Source organism: Squalius cephalus (genome assembly GCF_949319135.1).
Source record: "Squalius cephalus genome assembly, chromosome: 17".
Lineage (NCBI taxonomy): Eukaryota > Metazoa > Chordata > Actinopteri > Cypriniformes > Leuciscidae > Squalius > Squalius cephalus.
In genome coordinates, this window is record NC_137138.1 from 9,232,349 (window position 1) to 9,251,625 (window position 19,277).

At 37.6% G+C, this 19,277-nt stretch overlaps 1 protein-coding gene across 1 annotated transcript in view; it reads right to left on the reverse strand.

Moving 5' to 3' along the window:
* hcn1 (hyperpolarization activated cyclic nucleotide-gated potassium channel 1) overlaps nucleotides 1-19,277 on the reverse strand; it is a 99,538-nt gene that overhangs the window by 29,292 nt on the left and 50,969 nt on the right. The window contains exon 4 of the mRNA XM_079898207.1: nucleotides 3,862-4,080. Coding sequence (XP_079754333.1) covers nucleotides 3,862-4,080 — 219 coding nt within the window. The remainder of the gene's footprint in view (nucleotides 1-3,861; nucleotides 4,081-19,277) is intronic.

Genomic DNA, 19,277 nt, shown 5'->3' on the forward strand with positions numbered 1-19,277 from the left:
CTCTTTGGTCATTTTTTTGAGAGAGATGCTAATGGTCCTGTCCGATTCAATGATCTATGCTAAGCTATGCTAAAAGTGGTACCCCCAGACCCGGAGATCGGCTGAATGGATTCGAAAACGGTAAGACTCAACTGTTTAACTCTGGGGGAGTTGTAAAATGAGCCTATTTCCAAAAAAAGTGGAGTATCCCTTTAAGATTTTGGCATTTTGAAATAACAAAATGCAAAAATGTTGTCACTTTTGATCAATTAAATGCATCTTTGCTAAATAAAAGTATTGCTTTCATTCCAAAAAAAAAAATTTAAAAAAAAAACTGTTACAGACCCCAAACTTTTGAACGTGGATAGTATACAGCTCAGATCCTGGTATTGGAAGAATTTGAGGAGACTGTAAGTGAAGTTACTGGGATCTTTTTCTCATGAACTGCCTAGAAACAAGCTGTTACACCTCTAAAGGTACAATCTTTCTCTGACAGTGTTGCCTATTCAACATAATTATTTTTCATTTAGTCTGTGCCATCTCCCTGGAGCACAATCCCATTCTCTCCATTCCCATATCGTCTTTCCATTCATCCTCTGTAATGGTATTAAATGGTGAAGCTGATGGCTCATGTTGGCATGACGTAGTGAGATTAACCTGGCTCGTTGAGGTCCCAGATGAGAAAACCCCTCCCCCCATGGGACAAAGCAGCTCTGGCTCCTCTCGCGCATGCTTTGGCCCAGAGAGAGTGTTTTTGTCTTTCACTTGGGATAAATCCTCTTTGAAAGCATGAGGATATAATGATTCACTACCGGTACAACAAGCACTAAAAGATAGAATGCTAGAATGAGGGATAATCTGACAATCCCTCTTCTCATGGTATCTCAGGGAGGAAGCTGCATGCTGTTTAGAGGAAGTGGAATCAATACGAGGTGGCATCTCTGAGTTGATGACTTGAGTATCACAGTACATAAGACTGTGTACAACTGAGGTCAGAGAACAGCAGAACAGTGTCAAGCAGCGATCGCACTCGTCCAAAAACCTGTGCAGGTGAGAATTACACACCGCTGCAGATGTCTGTGCTGGTACTGCTACAGGTATATGCTGTTTACACGTGAGACTGACGAAGAAACATGGTGTTATGAGAAAATACAGAGCAGGACGTGTGGAAAGAACATGTTTTGAAGAGGTATTTGTTTGCAAACTGAGTGACGTCTTGCTGCTGTAATGTAGAATCAGCTGTTAACATGAATAAGTAAATATAAATTGCAGTTAATTGCAATCTGAGTCAATTGCAATTATGCCAGACTTTATTTGTGAGAATAATAATAATAATTAAATTAATTGTTTTTAAATAGTTAACATAATAAATTCTTCAACTTAATGATAACGTCACTTAATCATAATCATAATATTTTAGAATAATCAAAAGTATGAATTACTAATTAATAATATTTAATTAGGGGTTCAAGCACGAAGTGCTGAAACCCTATTGTAATTGCCCTGATTTTTATTATTATTATTATTCTTCCCTAAAACGCATCGTGCAGCCAAAACCGTAAGGCCTAGAGACGTGATACTTGGTCAAATGGTAGTAGTATTGCTCGCTACTCAGATACACGGACTTAGCCAAATCGGCCCATAGGTGGCGCTACAGCAACCAAAAGCGCGAAACTGCTCAGAACTCCTAGACCGTATGTCGTAGACTCAAGTGTCTTATATCATTGGGAAGCTGGATGCCTGACGAACAAAACGTATATCTCCGATTTCATTTCCGCCATGATAGATTTTCCGCCATTTTGAATTTTGCCAAAAACCTACTTTTGCGAACTAGTCCTAGGTTTTTCGCCCGATCGGAACCAAACCAGTACAGAAATGTTCTCTGGAGTCTGAATATCAATAATTATCGAAAAAAAGTTGAAATTTCGATTCACGGACGCTAAGGGGCGCCAAAACGTATGTTGTGGGAGGGGCCTATTTTACTAAAATGGCTATAACTCCAGAAGTAAATGAGGTATCTTCACCAAACTCGGTACACATGTGTAAGAGGTCAATCTGAGGTCACAGTAAAAAAATCGCGGCGATTGGCCACATGGTGGCGCTATAACTTGAAAAAAACATAAAACAGGCTTTAACCACCTGACCGTTAGTCCGATTGACTTGAAAATTGGTATGCAGTGTCTTGGCCCAAGGTGTCATGTATGTCTATGAGGACATTGGTGTATCTCAAAAAACATGGCCGCCATCGGCCAATGAAGTTTGAGCACCTATTAGACAAGGTTAACGGAGGCCGATCGGAACGAAACTCGATGGGCATGTTCAACTCATAGCCCTAGAGGTCTGTAAGAATTTTGAAAGAAATCGGCCACTAGTTGGCGCTAACGAGTTTTACGGCTCTGTAATCACGTGGTGTTACACTTATTGTCACAAAATGCATATCATTTGATAGATCTGCTCATGCTGAACAACATTGCCTCAAGAACCATAGCTGTCAATCAAATCGTTCATTAATTATTCGCGAATATGTTGAAAACCTACTTTTGCGAACTAGTCCCTGGTTTTTCGCCCGATCGGAACCAGACCAGTCTAGGACAATTCTCTGGACTCTCTAGATCAATAATTATCGAAAAAAAGTTGAACTTTTGAATTTTTCGTATGGCTATAATTGGGTCATAAAGAAAATGGGCGTGGCAAAATGCACTCAAAAGCTTATAAATCCTAAACGAAAACTCAGAACTTCACGAAAATTGGTGAGCATATGTGCCATAATATTCTAAACAAGCATGCCAAATTTCATGTTGATCGGACCATAGGTGGCGCTATAACTGTTAAAAAGGTTTGAAAACCATATATTTCCTATGGTAAATTGCCTGTATTGGCTGTAAATGGACTTTTCCATCTATTATTTCAGTGGTTAAAAGCTTTCTAAATAAAACTTAATGTCTTAAATGCTTATGTGCTTAAAGGCCTTAAATGCTTGAACCCCGATAAATGCTGCTTGCAGCTTTAATTATTATTATTATTATTATTATTAAGAATTATTTTTAAATTTAATAATTGAGACAATTAATTATTCCTAACCATAATAATAATAATAACAACATCATCTTAAAAATACTTAATCATAACCATAATATTTCTGAATAATCAAGAATATGTATTAATAATAATTAACTTTCTTAATTGTTCAAAAATATTATTTTTACTATTACTATTATTATTATTAATAAGAAAAATGAATTAATTACCTTGCTTTTTTAAATAATCATAATCAATATGTTTTAATAATGCATCATATGAATCAGTGATTAATAATAATCAATTTTGTATTATTCAAAAATGATTATTAATATTATTAAGAAGAAGAAGAATGACTTTTTAAAAATAATCATAATAAATCATATTCATATGTTTTAATAATAAATAATATTAATTAGTAATTAATAATAATTAATTTGGGATTATTTAAATAATATTATTAAAAATATAATAATAATAAATAGTATCATCATCATCATCATCATTTTGTAATATATAGAGTTGCAGTGATACAATTGACTAATTTTTGCTTATCCAAACACATAATTCTCGACCTGTAGATTCCAGCCCTGAACCTGTACATGTTGTCTGACGCATGCAGCCTTCTACCATATGTAGCAGAGATAGAATTTCTTTGACGTCAGATCAATATTGAAGTCATTCTTGAAAGATTGATGAGCTCATAATGTGATACATGATGATGACACAGATTGCTACGCTATCATGGTGTTGTAAGATCACATGCCCGTCCAATGAAGCCACGGTGGTGTAAATATCAAAATAACGCGTGAATACCTGCAAACAAAGCAGCTAGGTGAATGAAACGGATGAGGTTGCGCTTACCTTCTCTTGGTACTGTCGTCGGGACGAGTCCAGAGACTGGATGAGGGCTGTGGCGTGGCCCACAAACATGGCGTAACAGGTGGCGCCCACAATCATACTAAGCATGGTGATCCAAAGGTCTGACATGCTGACGGGCGCCCTGGCTCCGTACCCGATACACAACATGTGACTCATGGCCTTAAATAGGGCGTAAGAGTACTGCTTTCCCCAGGAGTCGTTCTAAGAGAGCGAAAGAGACAGACATGAGAAGATGACACAAGAAGGAAAGACAGTCAGTGATAGAGAAGCAGGTGAAGTGAATTTAACATGCGGGCTTGCAGGCAAAAAAAAACTGTGCTAGTATCAGTGAATCTCCATAGAGTGTCCTGCCAACTTAACCTTCATGCATGGCAAACTATCTCTCCATGCATCTCTCCTTCCTCTTTCTCTCTCTCTCTTTGTATTCACTGTTCTTTGTTATATGTTGTAATCCATCCATCCATATATAGCCTAGTAGCCTAAAATAAATACTAATGATAATACCACACACACACATATATATGTGTGTGTTATTATTATATATATATATATATATATATATATATATATATATATATATATATATATATATATATATATATATATATATATAATTTTTTTTTTTTTTATATAATGTAAATTGCCATTTTGCTAATTTTGGTTTTGGTCTCTGTTTTATCACCCTTTGACAAAAGACCCCTGCTATACACCATCTTTTTTTTCTTTTTTTTTTTTGTCTCTGTGTCATTTGCAATGGGGTGTGAAAACAAGTGATGGCTTTGGTGTCTGCTAATCAACTCGGATTACTTCCATTAGCTGCCGTCAGTTGATGTACGGCTCTGTGGATCCCTGATGCCGGACGAGAGAAAAGAGGAAGGACACTTTCAGTCCTCTCACAGGCTATTAGCGCAGCTGGTTTTAATTGAGAACTGTGCGAATAGAAAGAGACAAACTGTACTGCAGATGTACTGCAGAGTGACTGACCCTGCTCAGAATCAATACAGCAGCTCATGAAAACAAGATGCTAAAGGGAAAAAAGTTTTTTTTTTTTGTCTTTTTGTCATCTTTTATGTAATATAATATAATAAAATAACTGTAAACTAGCATTTTATGAAAGCTGAGAATGTATGTTAAAATATATATAATGTCTCTAAAAATATATACAAGGATTTTACACAAAAAATGTTTTTTAATTAAATTAGAAATAGATGATTATATATATATATATATATATATATATATATATATATATATATATATATATATATTTCTTATTTAATAATAATAATTAAAAAAAAAGATTTTGTGTAAAATCCTTGTTGAATCAGCATTGGATATTGTTGGGAGGGAGGTCATACTAAATTTAACAATGCTCTGTTTACGTCTGATAAATTTGCTTCTCTGACTTATTTTATGTCCAGAAGCTATTTTCAGTTTGCTCTGTCACTGGCCGCTGTCAGCATTACTCACAGACATTACTTGGTGTGTTTGCTGAGAACACTGACTAAAACAGTACACATATAATTTCCCGATGGCCTCAGCTCCTTGTGCTTATGTGAAAACTCAGAGGGATGTGACAGTTCGTGTTCATGGATGGAGTCTGGAATGGAATTGCTGACTGCTTAAATCTCTTCCTGCTCTTTTTGAAGAGGAAAAAGTGCTGAGGAAGCCGACAAAAGCTTGTTGAACCGCTCTTAAACCTGCGTACCGCTGCTTGCCAACCCACGGTGCTCTCAAACACAAGCCGGGACGTATCACACACGCTAGTTCTGCTGAGAGTGTTTGCCTGCATGTGTCAGGAGAACTCGAATAAAATACTCCTGATGTGCCTTCTCTGTCTATGGGTGTATTAGCTCCAGTACTGAGTCACCTATTAATGACATGATGCTTGCTTATTTCTTTTGAAGACTGGTGGAAAAATTATGGCATCATTGGGGGGTTGGTGGGATGGCATCATATTAGATATTCCCTATAGCATTTTGCGCTGCATGAATCACATCAGGAACTGTTGTCAATTTACATCATAATACATTTGCTGAAAAAAAAGTCTGTGGTTGCCAGGGCTTGTTTGTTACTAACGTGTTTTCTGGTGTGTTGTCTATGGGGTTGCTATAATGGTCTGGGTGGTTGCTACAGCATTGCTAGGGTTTTCTGGATGGTTGCTAGGGCATTGCTAGGTTGGGTTGCAAGTATGTCGTTGCTATGATGTTCCAAATGGTTGCTAGGTGGTTGATAGGGTGTTCTGGGTGGTGGTTGCTACAGCAATGCTAGGATGTTGCTATGTGGTTGCTAGGGTGTTCTGAGTTGTTGCTAGGGTGTTGCTTATATGTCGTTAGGTGGTTGCTAGGTGTCTCTGGGTAATTTTGCTAGGGTGTTGCTATGATGTTCTAAGTGGTTGCTAGGTGTTTGATAGGGTGTTCTGGGTGGTGGTTGCTACAGCATTACTAGGGTGTTGCTATGTGCTTGCTAGGGTGTTCTGAGTTGTTGCTAGGGCATTTCTAATGTGTTGCTAGGTGGTTGATAGGGGTTTCTGGGTAATTTTGCTAGGGTGTTGCTATGTGGTTCCTAGGATGTTCTGGGTGGTTAATAGGCCAATGCTAGGTGGTTGATAGGTGTTTCTGGGTAGTTTTGCTAGGGTGTTGCTATGTGGTTGCTAGGATGTTCTGAGTTTTTGCTAGGTGGTTGATAGGGTGTTCTGGGTGGTGGTTGCTACAGCATTGCTAGGGTGTTGCTATGTGGTTGCTAGGGTGTTCTGAGTTGTTGCTAGGGTGTTGCTTATATGTCGTTAGGTGGTTGCTAGGTATCTCTGGGTAATTTTGCTAGGGTGTTGCTATGATGTTCTAAGTGGTTGCTAGGTGTTTGATAGGGTGTTCTGGGTGGTGGTTGCTACAGCATTGCTAGGGTGTTGCTATGTGCTTGCTAGGGTGTTCTGAGTTGTTGCTAGGGCATTGCTGATGTGTTGCTAGGTGGTTGAGAGGGGTTTCTGGGTAATTTTGCTAAGGTGTTGCTATGTGGTTCCTAGGATGTTCTGGGTGGTTAATAGGCCAATGCTAGGTGGTTGATAGGTGTTTCTGGGTAGTTTTGCTAGGGTGTTGCTATGTGGTTGCTAGGATGTTCTGGGTGGTTAATAGGCCAATGCTAGGTGGTTGAAAGGTGTTTCTGGGTAGTTTTGCTAGGGTGTTGCTATGTGGTTGCTAGGATGTTCTGAGTTTTTGCTAGGTGGTTGATAGGGTGTTCTGTGTGGTGGTTGCTACAGCATTGCTAGGGTGTTGCTATGTGGTTCCAAGGATGTTCTGAGTGGTTGATAGGACAATGCTAGGTGGTTGATAGGGGTTATATTGACATATTAGCACAAGTCAAAACCGAGTTTTATTCTTGTCCAATCCTTAGATATGGCATAGGTCCCTCTTAAGTCTATGGGATATTTTTTTTTATTTTATTGTCTGCCAGAGTCCTTACAAAAATTAGTGATTAAAAAAATGTAAGCATATTAGGCTGTAAATCTAAAACATATTTCAATTAATATTACCAGATTTTTGTAAATAGTAAGTCATGTTTTCTAACACCTGAAAATAATTAAATGATTACACAAATCTGGTTTGTAAATGTATGTTTTCTCTATTTTATTCTTGTGATTACTGTATGTGTGTAAAACCCAAAGGAGCTTCCCGGTGTAGTTTCTGATGACCAGGCACTCAAGAGAAGGGATCCGTCCCGTCCCAATCAGACTCACTCCATGAATGCCTACAACCTCTCAACCTCCACACTGAGACACTGTTTTAACTAACACTCTATACCGGCGTATTTGATAGCTGTGGATCCTTAAGTGGTCTGCTGATGATTAGAAGAGCCCACTTGGGAAATGTGTTGATTGGCTGATAATCTTTGTGTATGTTGTAGTGTGTGTGTTACAGAAGGTGTCACAGACAGCACAACGTAAAGTAGCCTATCTCAGAGGGAAACAGCGAGCGAAAGGAACTACACATCAGGTGTTTGTGTGTGTCTTGCTCAGATCATATTGCTCAGCTAATCCTCATAATAGTCACACGAGACACTCGTGTGTGCACACGTGAATAATCCAATATACGCCACAAAAACGTGTGCACATGCACACACACACATACACACACTGTTGGGAAGCTATTTAAAATAATTTCATATTTTAAATCGGTAAACAACAGTCAAGTTATGGTTATCACGTAGTGTAGCTTATAACGATTTACTAACAAAGTAGCTAACTGCATTAGCTATTTACAATACGCTTAGCTGTATTAATTAGACTTAGCTATAAACTTAGCTATATTAATTATAAATAAGCTATGAGAAGCAGTATGTTACTGTGATTTTACCATGGTTTAGTGGTGTAAAAATGTTACACGAGGATATAAACAACTTTTCCTGATTAGCTATTTATATATAGCCGCGTGCACAGAACATTGTTTGGTCATGCTACACATTCATTTGAAACAAAATAGCCCATTAATGTAAAATCTACACTTATTTATTGACGCTACTGAAAAATGTAGCTAAGATATTGCTGCTATGTTTAGCTAGTGGCTCCAGCACTGTTGACACATTTACACATTCTCCTTTCACAAATTTGTCCATGTCTTCGTGTGGAAAATCCATTAATCTGTTCAACAATAGCCGTCAAACTACTGTCCCAAACATCTGAAGTTCTTTCTCCAGCATATCAGAGCCGTGGCCGTCCTGTGATACTGAACGAGCGGGCCGCTCCCCTCACCCAGCTGTGACTCTCTCAGACGTGACCAGACATGCAGTAATTGAAATTCAATCCAATTCAGCCATTCCAGCTAATCACACGCTACGTTACCAGGCCGAGAGTGTCAGAAAAGGGTAATAAGAGGCTCATATAAAGCACCTCCACCTGAGGAGGTGTTTGCATCTGAACATGCATTGTCATTTTGTTAACCTTCCAAATGTTTATTTAAACAAGGAAAGTGTGGACCAGTGATGGAACTAGTGATGGGCGTATTCCAAACACGGAGCGTGTATCAAACTGTGAAACAATTTGAGGAAACAAGGCTTTGTTACGTCATAATGGTTCGGAACGTTTCAACATTTCAGTGGTTCACCGCTTAGGGGTGCTGATATAGGTAAACCCGCGAACCAGTGTCTATATGGTTTTTTTTAATGACACATTTGTATAATAGTAAAATATTGTCCTGAATAACCAGTATCTCCACAAAACAAGCCCTACAATTTAATAAAGTAACTCTGGTATTGGATGATCTGTTAATTACATTTATCAGATTACACTTTCAATGAAACATTTGCAATTGGTTTGGTGTTTTTATTTTGTTGCATTTACACTGTTTTAACCACCAGGCGTGTGGCGCGTCTAGTTCATTTGTTGCAGTATTTCTGTTCATTGTTAGTTCATGTCAGCTCTGGTCCATTAAATAATATTAACAGATACAACTCTTACCCCTGGTTTCACAGACAGGGCTTAAGACTAGTCCTAGACTAAAATGTAAGTCTGAGCTGTTTCCACTGAAATAAACTTGCACTGACTGATCTTAAAAATATATCAGTGCCTTTTTAGTTTTAAGATGCACATCGGTAATGTTTTTTTCTAAGCATGTTTATAAAAATTACTTAAATGTCCTAATTGATCTATGGTCTAATCCTGGCTTAGTCTAAGCCCTGTCTGTGAAACCGGGCCTTGATCTCTAAAATTAACATTAACAAAGATTAATAAATGCTTTATAAGTATTGTTCATTGTTAGTTTGCCATGTCATATTAATATTGGTAACAAATGCAGTTAACTAATGTTAACAAATGGAAGCTTATTGTAAAGTGTTACCCATTTCCTTTTATTTTTTGAAATTTCATTTGCATATTGAAAAGTCATTGAATAGAGCTTATTATGGTATTAGTAGTGCTAGAAATCTGCAGGTAAAATGTAATGATAATGATTTAAATAAAACAAAAAATTATTTTTACTTTGCTGAAAATAAATTTGCTAAAGATTTGTTAAAGCACTGCACGTCTGCGTTTCTAATTAAAACTCATTTTTTATATCTTTATTTGATCTGACTATGCATGTATTTATTTATGTATTTTCTTTTGCAATAGGGAAAGTGAGTTTTGTTTTGTACAAGACCACAATCTCTAATTTGTGAAAACTGTGATGCATGTGTGTACATTCAGCAATGAATTGTTTCCTGGGCTCGTTGTCAGCAAGCAGCTCTTGCTCTTTTTTTTTTTATCTTCTGGTTTCTGCTTCTGCTTATCTACAGTATCTATCTCCCTCTACCCGTCTTTCTATCTGTTTTTCTTCTTCTCTCACCTTTTCTCTCCTCTTCCCTCAGTGTTTCTCCTGATGGGTGTCAGCTGAGCTATCTAAAGTGACATGTGAGATAAAACGAAAGGCCAAGCATTCGTCTCAACAGGCCCCTTGAGAATTGAAAGCAATCTTTTACAGGCTCCCAAACAAATCCCTGTATTATCTATTACATCTGGTAATTAATTACTATAACAAGGAGACTTTATTCAATAAAAGCGTCAACTATTGATGTGGCACATCTCAGGAGATGCAACAAAACTGATCGAAATCAAAGTTAAAGACATTAAATAAAGTTAGGCTTGATCAACAGCATCAGGCGGTCAATTACCACAGAAAATAGTTTTAACTCTTTCTCAGTTGACAATCATCATGCAGTGAAAATGTAAATGTATAGAGAAAAAGATTTATGTTTTGAAATGCTGTTTTTTTTTTCAAGTCGATGTACGGGTAAACTGTTAATTGCTGTAATCGACACAGATACTGTTGATGGAGCTTAACATAAACCAATAATACTGTATATCCTATCCAGAAAGTCCAAGCCAAAATAATTCTATTGTTTACCGACCAAATCGCATTTTCTGTTACTATAATCCAGTCAGGGAGTTGATAAACTCTCAAAACAGTTTAAACGTAATCGTGCTTAAGAAAAAGGTGCCCAAACATCTGGCTTGTCAAATTCTGGTCTGCCTTTGTGCCTTGAGTATGTGCCAGAAGTTTTTCATTTTATTCAGGACTATTTACTTTTTATTAACCTGAGAGGATTAGTGATGACCTACTCCTTCTAATTTGGCTTTTTGCAATGTTATCTACTCTCATAATCTCTCGCAAAATGACTGCTTGTTATGATAGTCTCATTAAAATTGCCTTGGGAATTGCAGTCTTTGTTCGGAATTGAATACTAGCATATTACTCACAGAATGCATATACCATTGGAAACAAAGTAGTATGCAACAGTGTTGTCACATGATTAAGTTGCATATTTCATTTCCAGCAAACATTGGAAATTACAGCAGGTATTTTGCATATCCAATTTTTGTGTAAAAACCTCAGATCAAATAATGACTCAAAAAGGAATGTTGCGTCCAAAATTGCATATAGTAGGTACTACATTTGGTTTGAAACTTACTTTGCAACCGTTACATTTACATTTGCAATGTAACGTCACATGGTAATGACAACATCACTTCTACCATTCATAAATCCTCTCCTGTGGCCTCATGGGATTGTAAAGTGTCCATCGAATGTGCACTTCAGAATCTCGCCCGGAAGTAATAGGTCATCAGGGTACTTTTCGCCTACTGTTTTATGACTACTATTAAATTCGAACGCATTGTATCGTATGGAAGTAGTCATATTCGTACGCAGTGCATATTTTATACAACAGCTGATATTACTGCATTGTATTGTGGTTTTATGCAGTGTGCTCAATTTGCTTAGTTGTAGCATTTCAAGATATTGATTACACACAATTTGCATAACTGTGCACAGTGTACATACTGTAGAAAAAGCAAGTAGTATGCTATTCCGAATATAGCTTTGCTTTTATCTCCACTAGAACCATAATAAGGCAAGTAGAAAAACAGCGCCCTCTATCCAAGCCTACCAGCAAAGTCACCTCTTTTTTTCCAATGGACATGGGGCCTTTTACATGCATTTAGGGCAAAAACTTGACTGAGAATACAAGAGGATACCGTTGGATCTTACAGTGTATTATGCCATGCATTGTTGTGGGTGAAAAGTTTAAGCAGGAAGATAATGAGTCAGGTAGTAGCGCTTCTTATTATAAATAAGCTGGAAATCACCTTTGTTCTACTGGGCTTTTCTCCTCTGATGAGCTACTGTGCAATAAAAATTCAAATGAGGCTCAGTCTTTTCCTAAAACACACACACACACACACTTACAAAAAGGACACACGCATCCATATTTCTGCTTCTCTCCGCCTTATCGCTTTAACTGGCCAGAAGTTTCAAAGTGTTTCCAGAAAACAGGGGTCATTTAGAGAGTACAGTAATGATATTATTCTTTATTCAGCATTACAGAAGATCAAGAGCCATATGCAGAAGATAAAGGGCTTAAGGAAGTTGTGGGCTGCATGACATTACTGGATTTAATGCATATTATAGAGTCTTGTTCTCTTTAGATGGGTCAGATGAGTTTCCTTCTGCGTGCTTGTGCATACAGAACAGAATATCAATGTGTAGATATACAGTGTGTATGTGAATGTTTTTCTGAATCTGTTTCTGTGTGGCTGAAAGCAATAGTGACTGTTCACTTTTTATAGCAGTCTTTTTTATTTTCTCCATAGGCTCCAAGATGAATCAGAATACAAGAGTTTGTCAACAATTCGTCGACGTAAAAAAAAAAAAAAAACATATTTGAAAATATGAACTAATTGCTGAAGTGTTGCTAAGGAAATACTTGAATCTGAAACTACAGGACATTATTTGCACGACACTTCTTTCTGCAGGTTAACTGAATCATTTGCTCAACAGATTCACTCAATACACTGATTCATTCAGGACCAAAATAAGTGACTGTCTTAAGGTGTGATCACATTTATCATTGTTCAGTGTATCTTTGCGGCCGAAATCCAGTCATTTCAATAGGAATTCACACGACACGACTCGAAATTCGAATGAGGGCGAAAGATTTCTCCATTCTGATTTCGCAACTGGTTCAAGCTGGTTACATTGATTTGTCGCTTTGACCAAATGAGAAAGTTGCTTGATTTGAAAGTGACTTCTTTGTGAGCTGTGGTAAGTCTGTCTTGAAAGGTTTATACATTATTGCTAAAAATCAATTTCTCTATGGGCAAAGTAAATGGGATACTTACTTCCCGAACTGGAACGGTGCACTCTATTCAAGTCTGTGGGGGGCTTTTATGGGGTGTTATTAGGTCTGATGATTACAGTGAAGCACCAGTTTCCTGTTACTCAAACAGATAAACCTGCCCATAAACCAGCTCTGTTACGTCACCTTTCACACCTAAACAAACCATCCAATCCACAGACACGCAGAAAGCCCTTTGGGGTGTGTGTTGTTTTGCATCAGGTTATTTATAGCAGAGGCAATAGTTATGATTTTGTGCAACGGTAACATACAGAATGTCCTTACAGTTAAGAATGGCATTTGAAGTAATGGTTTAAACGAGAAAAATACGGCCACAGCCAATAAAACGGAAGATTAATAATACAAAACCAGACCTAATTAAAATTCGCTTGGAGAGGCCAGCGGGCTTTTAGTGTCACTACTACACCAATCTTTTGTCTTTACATGAGGTGAGTGTTGTCTAAAGGCATGTAGGAAATGTTTTTTATACCCCCTCTCTCTCTCTCTCTCACCCACACAAGTCCGGTTACTATCCAGCTATTGAAGCGTGAACCAATCAGGTGGCAGCACACAGCGTCTGCTGGGAGAGATGTAGATCACATTGAGAACATCTCAGAGAAATAGAACTGCCTGAATTGCATTCAAATTATTTATTATAGGCATCCAGAGGGATGATGTGGATTATTTTATGTACAGAAGATCAAATGAAGCATCTCATTAATGTTTGGCTGAAGTAGTGCGGACAGTAATGCAAAATGCATGATCAAGTCACATGTACATAGGAACTTTGCCTGCAACACATCGTATGATTAAAAACTCATTTATTATTTATTATGTGGGAAACAATTATAGTTATTGATGTTTCCTCTCTGCAGTGTGTTTCCGCAGAGCGCTCGTGTTAGAAACGTGATTTATGGACAGTGTTTCCCGCAAAACCTCTGCTGGTTTGGCTGCTGCCGCCGGTTCATAATCACCCTTTCACATCCTTTGTAAGTACATAGTGAAAGCTCAAGTAAATAAACTCTAAGCATATTATAATTTGTTTATATAATCATTCATTATACTCTATGGGAGGAAATCTACAGTATTACTTGGAATAAATTAGCTTTGAATGTCCTCATCATGAGCATCAATTACTTAAATGCAAATTTTGGAAAGCAATTTGTTTTGCTCATTTGAACAAAATAATTATTGTACTATTAGACAGACATACTCTCAAACAGTAACGGGATAGTTCACCCAGGAGTAAAAATTATGTCACCGTTTACTCACTCTAAAATTGTTCCAAACCTGTATCTTTGTTTTGCTGAACATAAAGGATATTTGGAAGAAAATTTGTAGCCAAGCAGATCTCAGGCCCCATTGACTACCATAGTATTTATTTTTCCTACTATGGTAGTCAATTGGGCCCGAGATCTGTTTGGTTACCAACATTCTTCAAAATATCTTCTTTTGTGCGCACAACAAAGAAAGTTATACAGGTTTGGAACAACTTGAGGGTGAGTAAATGATGACAATTTTCATTTTTAGGTGAACTATCCCTTTAACAGGAGGTCCATAGAAGATTTAAAGGTACAAGTGTTTAAAATGATTACCATAAATATTTGTTATAATTTACATTTTTTAATTATACAATTTTGACTACGTTCAAATAAATATTTGAATTAATTATAATGTATAAATAATGTATTTATTTCACTTTTTGTAAACGGGAAATTCCTTGTGATTTGAACTGATTTCACTTTAACTTAAAATGGCTACATCAGTCATTTTTCAGACTTTTTAATGGTCTGCACATTCTAACTTCCCTAAAGGTAAACTTTCATAGTGTCGTTTACCGTCTATAAAATGTTTTGAAGAAATAACCACAGGTAAAAGTAATCCCGTGTGAATTGGCCGGGTGGTTAAAGCCTGTGACTCTTCTCTCTGTGGTCCACGGCACACCTGCGGTATCGATACCAAGAGTATCGAGTGGACAGTGACCGATGGAAAGATGCACTTCGCAACTTCTCACAGGGACCATGCTTGCTGTTTTGAGGCCACTGAGTTTTTGAGGCTCTTTTTTAGTATTGAAAAGTAGGTTAGAAGCTTGCCTACATGATTTAATACTTGTTCAACTAGATAAAAGATTTTCAAATTCATGTGATATTGTTCTATAATGCATGACACTAATTTTTCCTGCAATAAATGACAATAAACATTACAGACATCCACAGTAATGATGGATATGTCCTGAAAATTAATCTTTTAAATCCTCTATTTGGTGACACTAGTGATTCATGGCTGTTTTTAGTGCGAGAAACTTTTCACAATTTCGATTCATAAGCTTGCAATATGATTCGGATCTTGATTGAATTCCCGATTCATTTGAATAAATAAATGGGAACAGTAGCTAAAAGTTCATTTTTCTCAAGGAAAAAAAATCTCAACTACTGCTGTAAATGTACGTGTCAGCTGTTCATATTATTATAGTTTAAAATTAACAACTCAAACTCAAATGTGTGCACAAATGCTACGTTTCACAATGCTAACTGAACATCTTCGGTGGCTTTCGAATCGCTCTTGCGATTCTTGATGTCATACGCCAAACGGTCTTTGCGGCACGTTGGCTTTTTTCATTTGCTGTGAGGCAGCGTGAGAGCGTAAGACAGAGCCTGAAGTGCGTGAGAGTTGGCAACCCTGAAATTATGCAACAAGTCTGGAATGAAGCCCATCTTGTACTATCTCTTTCAAATAAGTGAGTTATACAGCGGTTTAAAGTTACAGTCACTTAGTTTGGATCCTGCTAAGGGAGGCATGTCGAGATCCCCAGACAGTCCTGCAACGCTAACTTCTCTGATGGCTAAATTAACCCGACAGCCTGGCCGGTAACACAGTCAGTGTCGCCTCCTGTCTACTCAGACTCAATGTCCCAATTAGCACTCCCCCGCCAGGGCATTATATCCTCTTCTTCTCTTCGCCCGTCTAAACCCTGAATTACTGAGCAGCAGGGCCACCGCCTCCCTCTGGGACCCCCATCCGTGCACAGGGAAAAGACAGCACCGGGAATCTTTGCTCATTTTTCATCTGCATTGATTTTTTTGGGGAGGAGAAAGTGGTGCAGAGGTAAACAGGGAGGTCATTGATTCAAAGTTACACAAAGTCACTCAGGGAAGGAGAGAGAGAAAGAGAGCGAGAGAGAAGATAATGCACCTAGACTAAGAAGGTACAAAAAATTTGATGAGTCTTATGGTACAGAAAAGTAAAACAAAACGCTTCCCTTGCCTTTTGATTTTCTGTTTGTTTCTGTTATGAATTTCTGGTTGTGGCATTTATCTGAACAAAGCCCAGGGGAATGAGACAGATGGAAAATAATGATGCAGTCTTGATATAATTTACAGAAAGGAGGAGGTGGTGCATCTCTATCAGTTTAGAAACCCCATCGCTGAGGAAACGTCGCATCAAAAAACCTGCAAAATTGATGACTCAATAACAAAAGCTCATTTTAAGAGAATGAACGACTGTTTTACAATATTATTAGTCGTGGTGGATGTGCATGTTTGATTGCTGAAGCCGCAATGGCCTTGGAGAAGAGACGATTTATGTCTTCAAGTTATGTCGGAATGATTGTATTTTGAAAACAGCTTTCACTGTCATTATTCTCTATTTGGCAACACAGAAATTGGAATATTTTAATTGTAAATATTGATTTATAGAATTTGCTTCATTTTTTGGGGGTAAAGAAATTAACTTTTATTCAGCAAGGATTCAATATATCAAAAGTAAGAGTTAAGACTTGCAAAAACAATCTATTTCAAATAAATGCTGTTCTTTTGAACTTTCTATTCATTAAAGAATCCTGAAAAAAAAAAATGTATCACCGTTTCCACAATAAATTCAGCAGCACAACTGTATTTAATTGCAGATAATAAGTTTAATAAGTACATTAATAATGTGACACTGAAGACTGGAGTAATGGCTGCTGACTCCATCACAGGAATACATTTTATTTTAAAATGTATTAAAATAGAAAGCATGTATTTTAAATTGTAATAATATTTTACAATACTTCAAAATCAATCAAATGAATCCATGCCTTGTTGAGCATTATATGAAATTCTTGAATGGTTCTGTACGTCATTCTGATGTATAGGTCCTTCTGTGTTTTGTTGATAAAGAATATCTGTAAAGCTTGCCATAAAATACTAGCCATTTGGTTGGTTTATGAAGTCAGTTTTTTGTGATAAAATTTCATTACACATCAATTTCTGTGGCTTCGTAAGATGGATAAAACAGAGATAAGCATCACTTAAACACCTAATGCGCATCATTTGCTTTTCATTTTGTTGCATTAGTGATTACCAGTTTTTGCTGAAGCCTTTTTTTTTTTTACTTGCATGCACATTTATGACTTCTAGGCTTAAAGGTTGGAACTTCCCAGAAGGTGAGTTCATTGCAATGCATTCTGCGATAGACTTGACAGAAGGATGCACACCAAATCTAGCTAAAAGAAGGTATCTTACTTATCTACTTTTTGGAACAGGCTTCATATGGTCTCTTAAAATGCTGTCTAGATAGGCAGCTCACTAGGTTTTGAAATAGAGCTTGTGTGTGTGTGGGTGTGTGTGTGGGTGTGTGTGGGTGTGTGTGTGTGTGTGTGTGGGTGTCTGTGTGTGTGTGCTGCAGTATATTCCTATTCTCTGTTTGAAAAAGCAAAACAGGAACCTGAGGCTAGTATTTTAAATCAGAGCCACAAGGGGGAATTTCAACCTCCTATCGCATCCAACAGCAGTACAAACGCCATGAGCGTTTGACCTCTTCTTTAGCTCAGAGTGCAAAGATGAGAGAAATTTGCTTAGATTTTTTTTTTTTTTTTTTTAAAGTACATATTTGTAGCACAGTTATGTCACTTCCTGTAAGCATAAGAGCTATAACAAAGGACTTGTTTTCGTGTGTGTTATCGTATGCATACTTTCCATCTATTTCGTCTGGGTTGAAGAGGCAAGTAGTGCGTTTGACGTAAAATGTTTCTAAGAGAAAGCAGACATGGCTGAGGCTTTAACTTTAATATGTCAGAATGTCACGTTCAATATAGCCAGAGGTTTCACAACATTTCAAAACACAAATATCAATGATTCCCGGTAAGGCCCTCCAGAGCCGAGGGCCCCACAGTATCACACAGAGCCCCTCAAAGTTAGATTGAGCCCTGTAGCACTTGAGGGGGGGATATGGTTGCGTAACCACGAACAGCCATATCACCCGAGCACCACCATCACCCAAGCCTGCTATCTATTGTGATGCCAAGCTAACAGGCTCAGAAGAATATGCAAAGAGATTTGCACATGCCGTCTGCTGATTTCTGCGCACACTTTCAAAGTGAATGCATAATCTTTGTTAGTGGGAATCAGAGAAATCTGACTTACTAAAAAAAGCCTAATGCTTTTAGCAGCACTGCTATTTGACCTGGAATATGAGTTGAACTCATTCGTAAAGCTGGGAGAAGAAAAAAAACATTCTTGGCATTTTAACATCCGTTTAGCACCAACATGATGTGTGGTGAAAAACTACAGCGAGCCATCTGTCCTGATTAGTTGAACAGCTCTCGTTTGATAAAGGTCAAGTATAAAATGTTCTGCCCAGTGTCTCGGATTTTAACAGCAATGGGACGTGCAAGTCCAAATATTCATATGCTCAGGGTTGTTTCATTTAGAACACATTATTCTGATTAACTGATGTTATCGTGTTGTGTTAGTTGTTTCAGACGTCCGTTCATGACTTGGTTAAAAACAAAATTGTCCCATTTGACTGTTGTGTCGTCATGTAAAAGCACCAAAATGCCAGCGGCTTTAACATTAACGGCTAGCTAGGTAAATAGTCTTTGACATTCAGTGTCTTAAGATTTTGCCATTGCACATTACAGCTTATTCTGGCCAAGAATCTCCCACTTAAGGCATTTGATATACTCACGGCGAAGATCATTTTCGTTCTTCGTTTTGCGGTAAAAAGAGGTTTGAAATACGTGAGTGGCGGTATACTGTTAGCAAACATCCTGATGCTGCGCAAGTCGCTGAGAGCGGCGTTTAGATAAATGTTAATGCTGCATGCTTTCCTTTCAATAACGAAATAAACACAACAAAGATGACAGCGGTGAAAAAACAGTAGTTAAGAAAGCATCTGACCATCGCAATATGGATGTTTGCGCAAGCTCTGCAATTCGGCACTTCAGTAAAGTCACGTCACGTTTATTTACAGACCATTTTATTCAGTAGACTGATTAA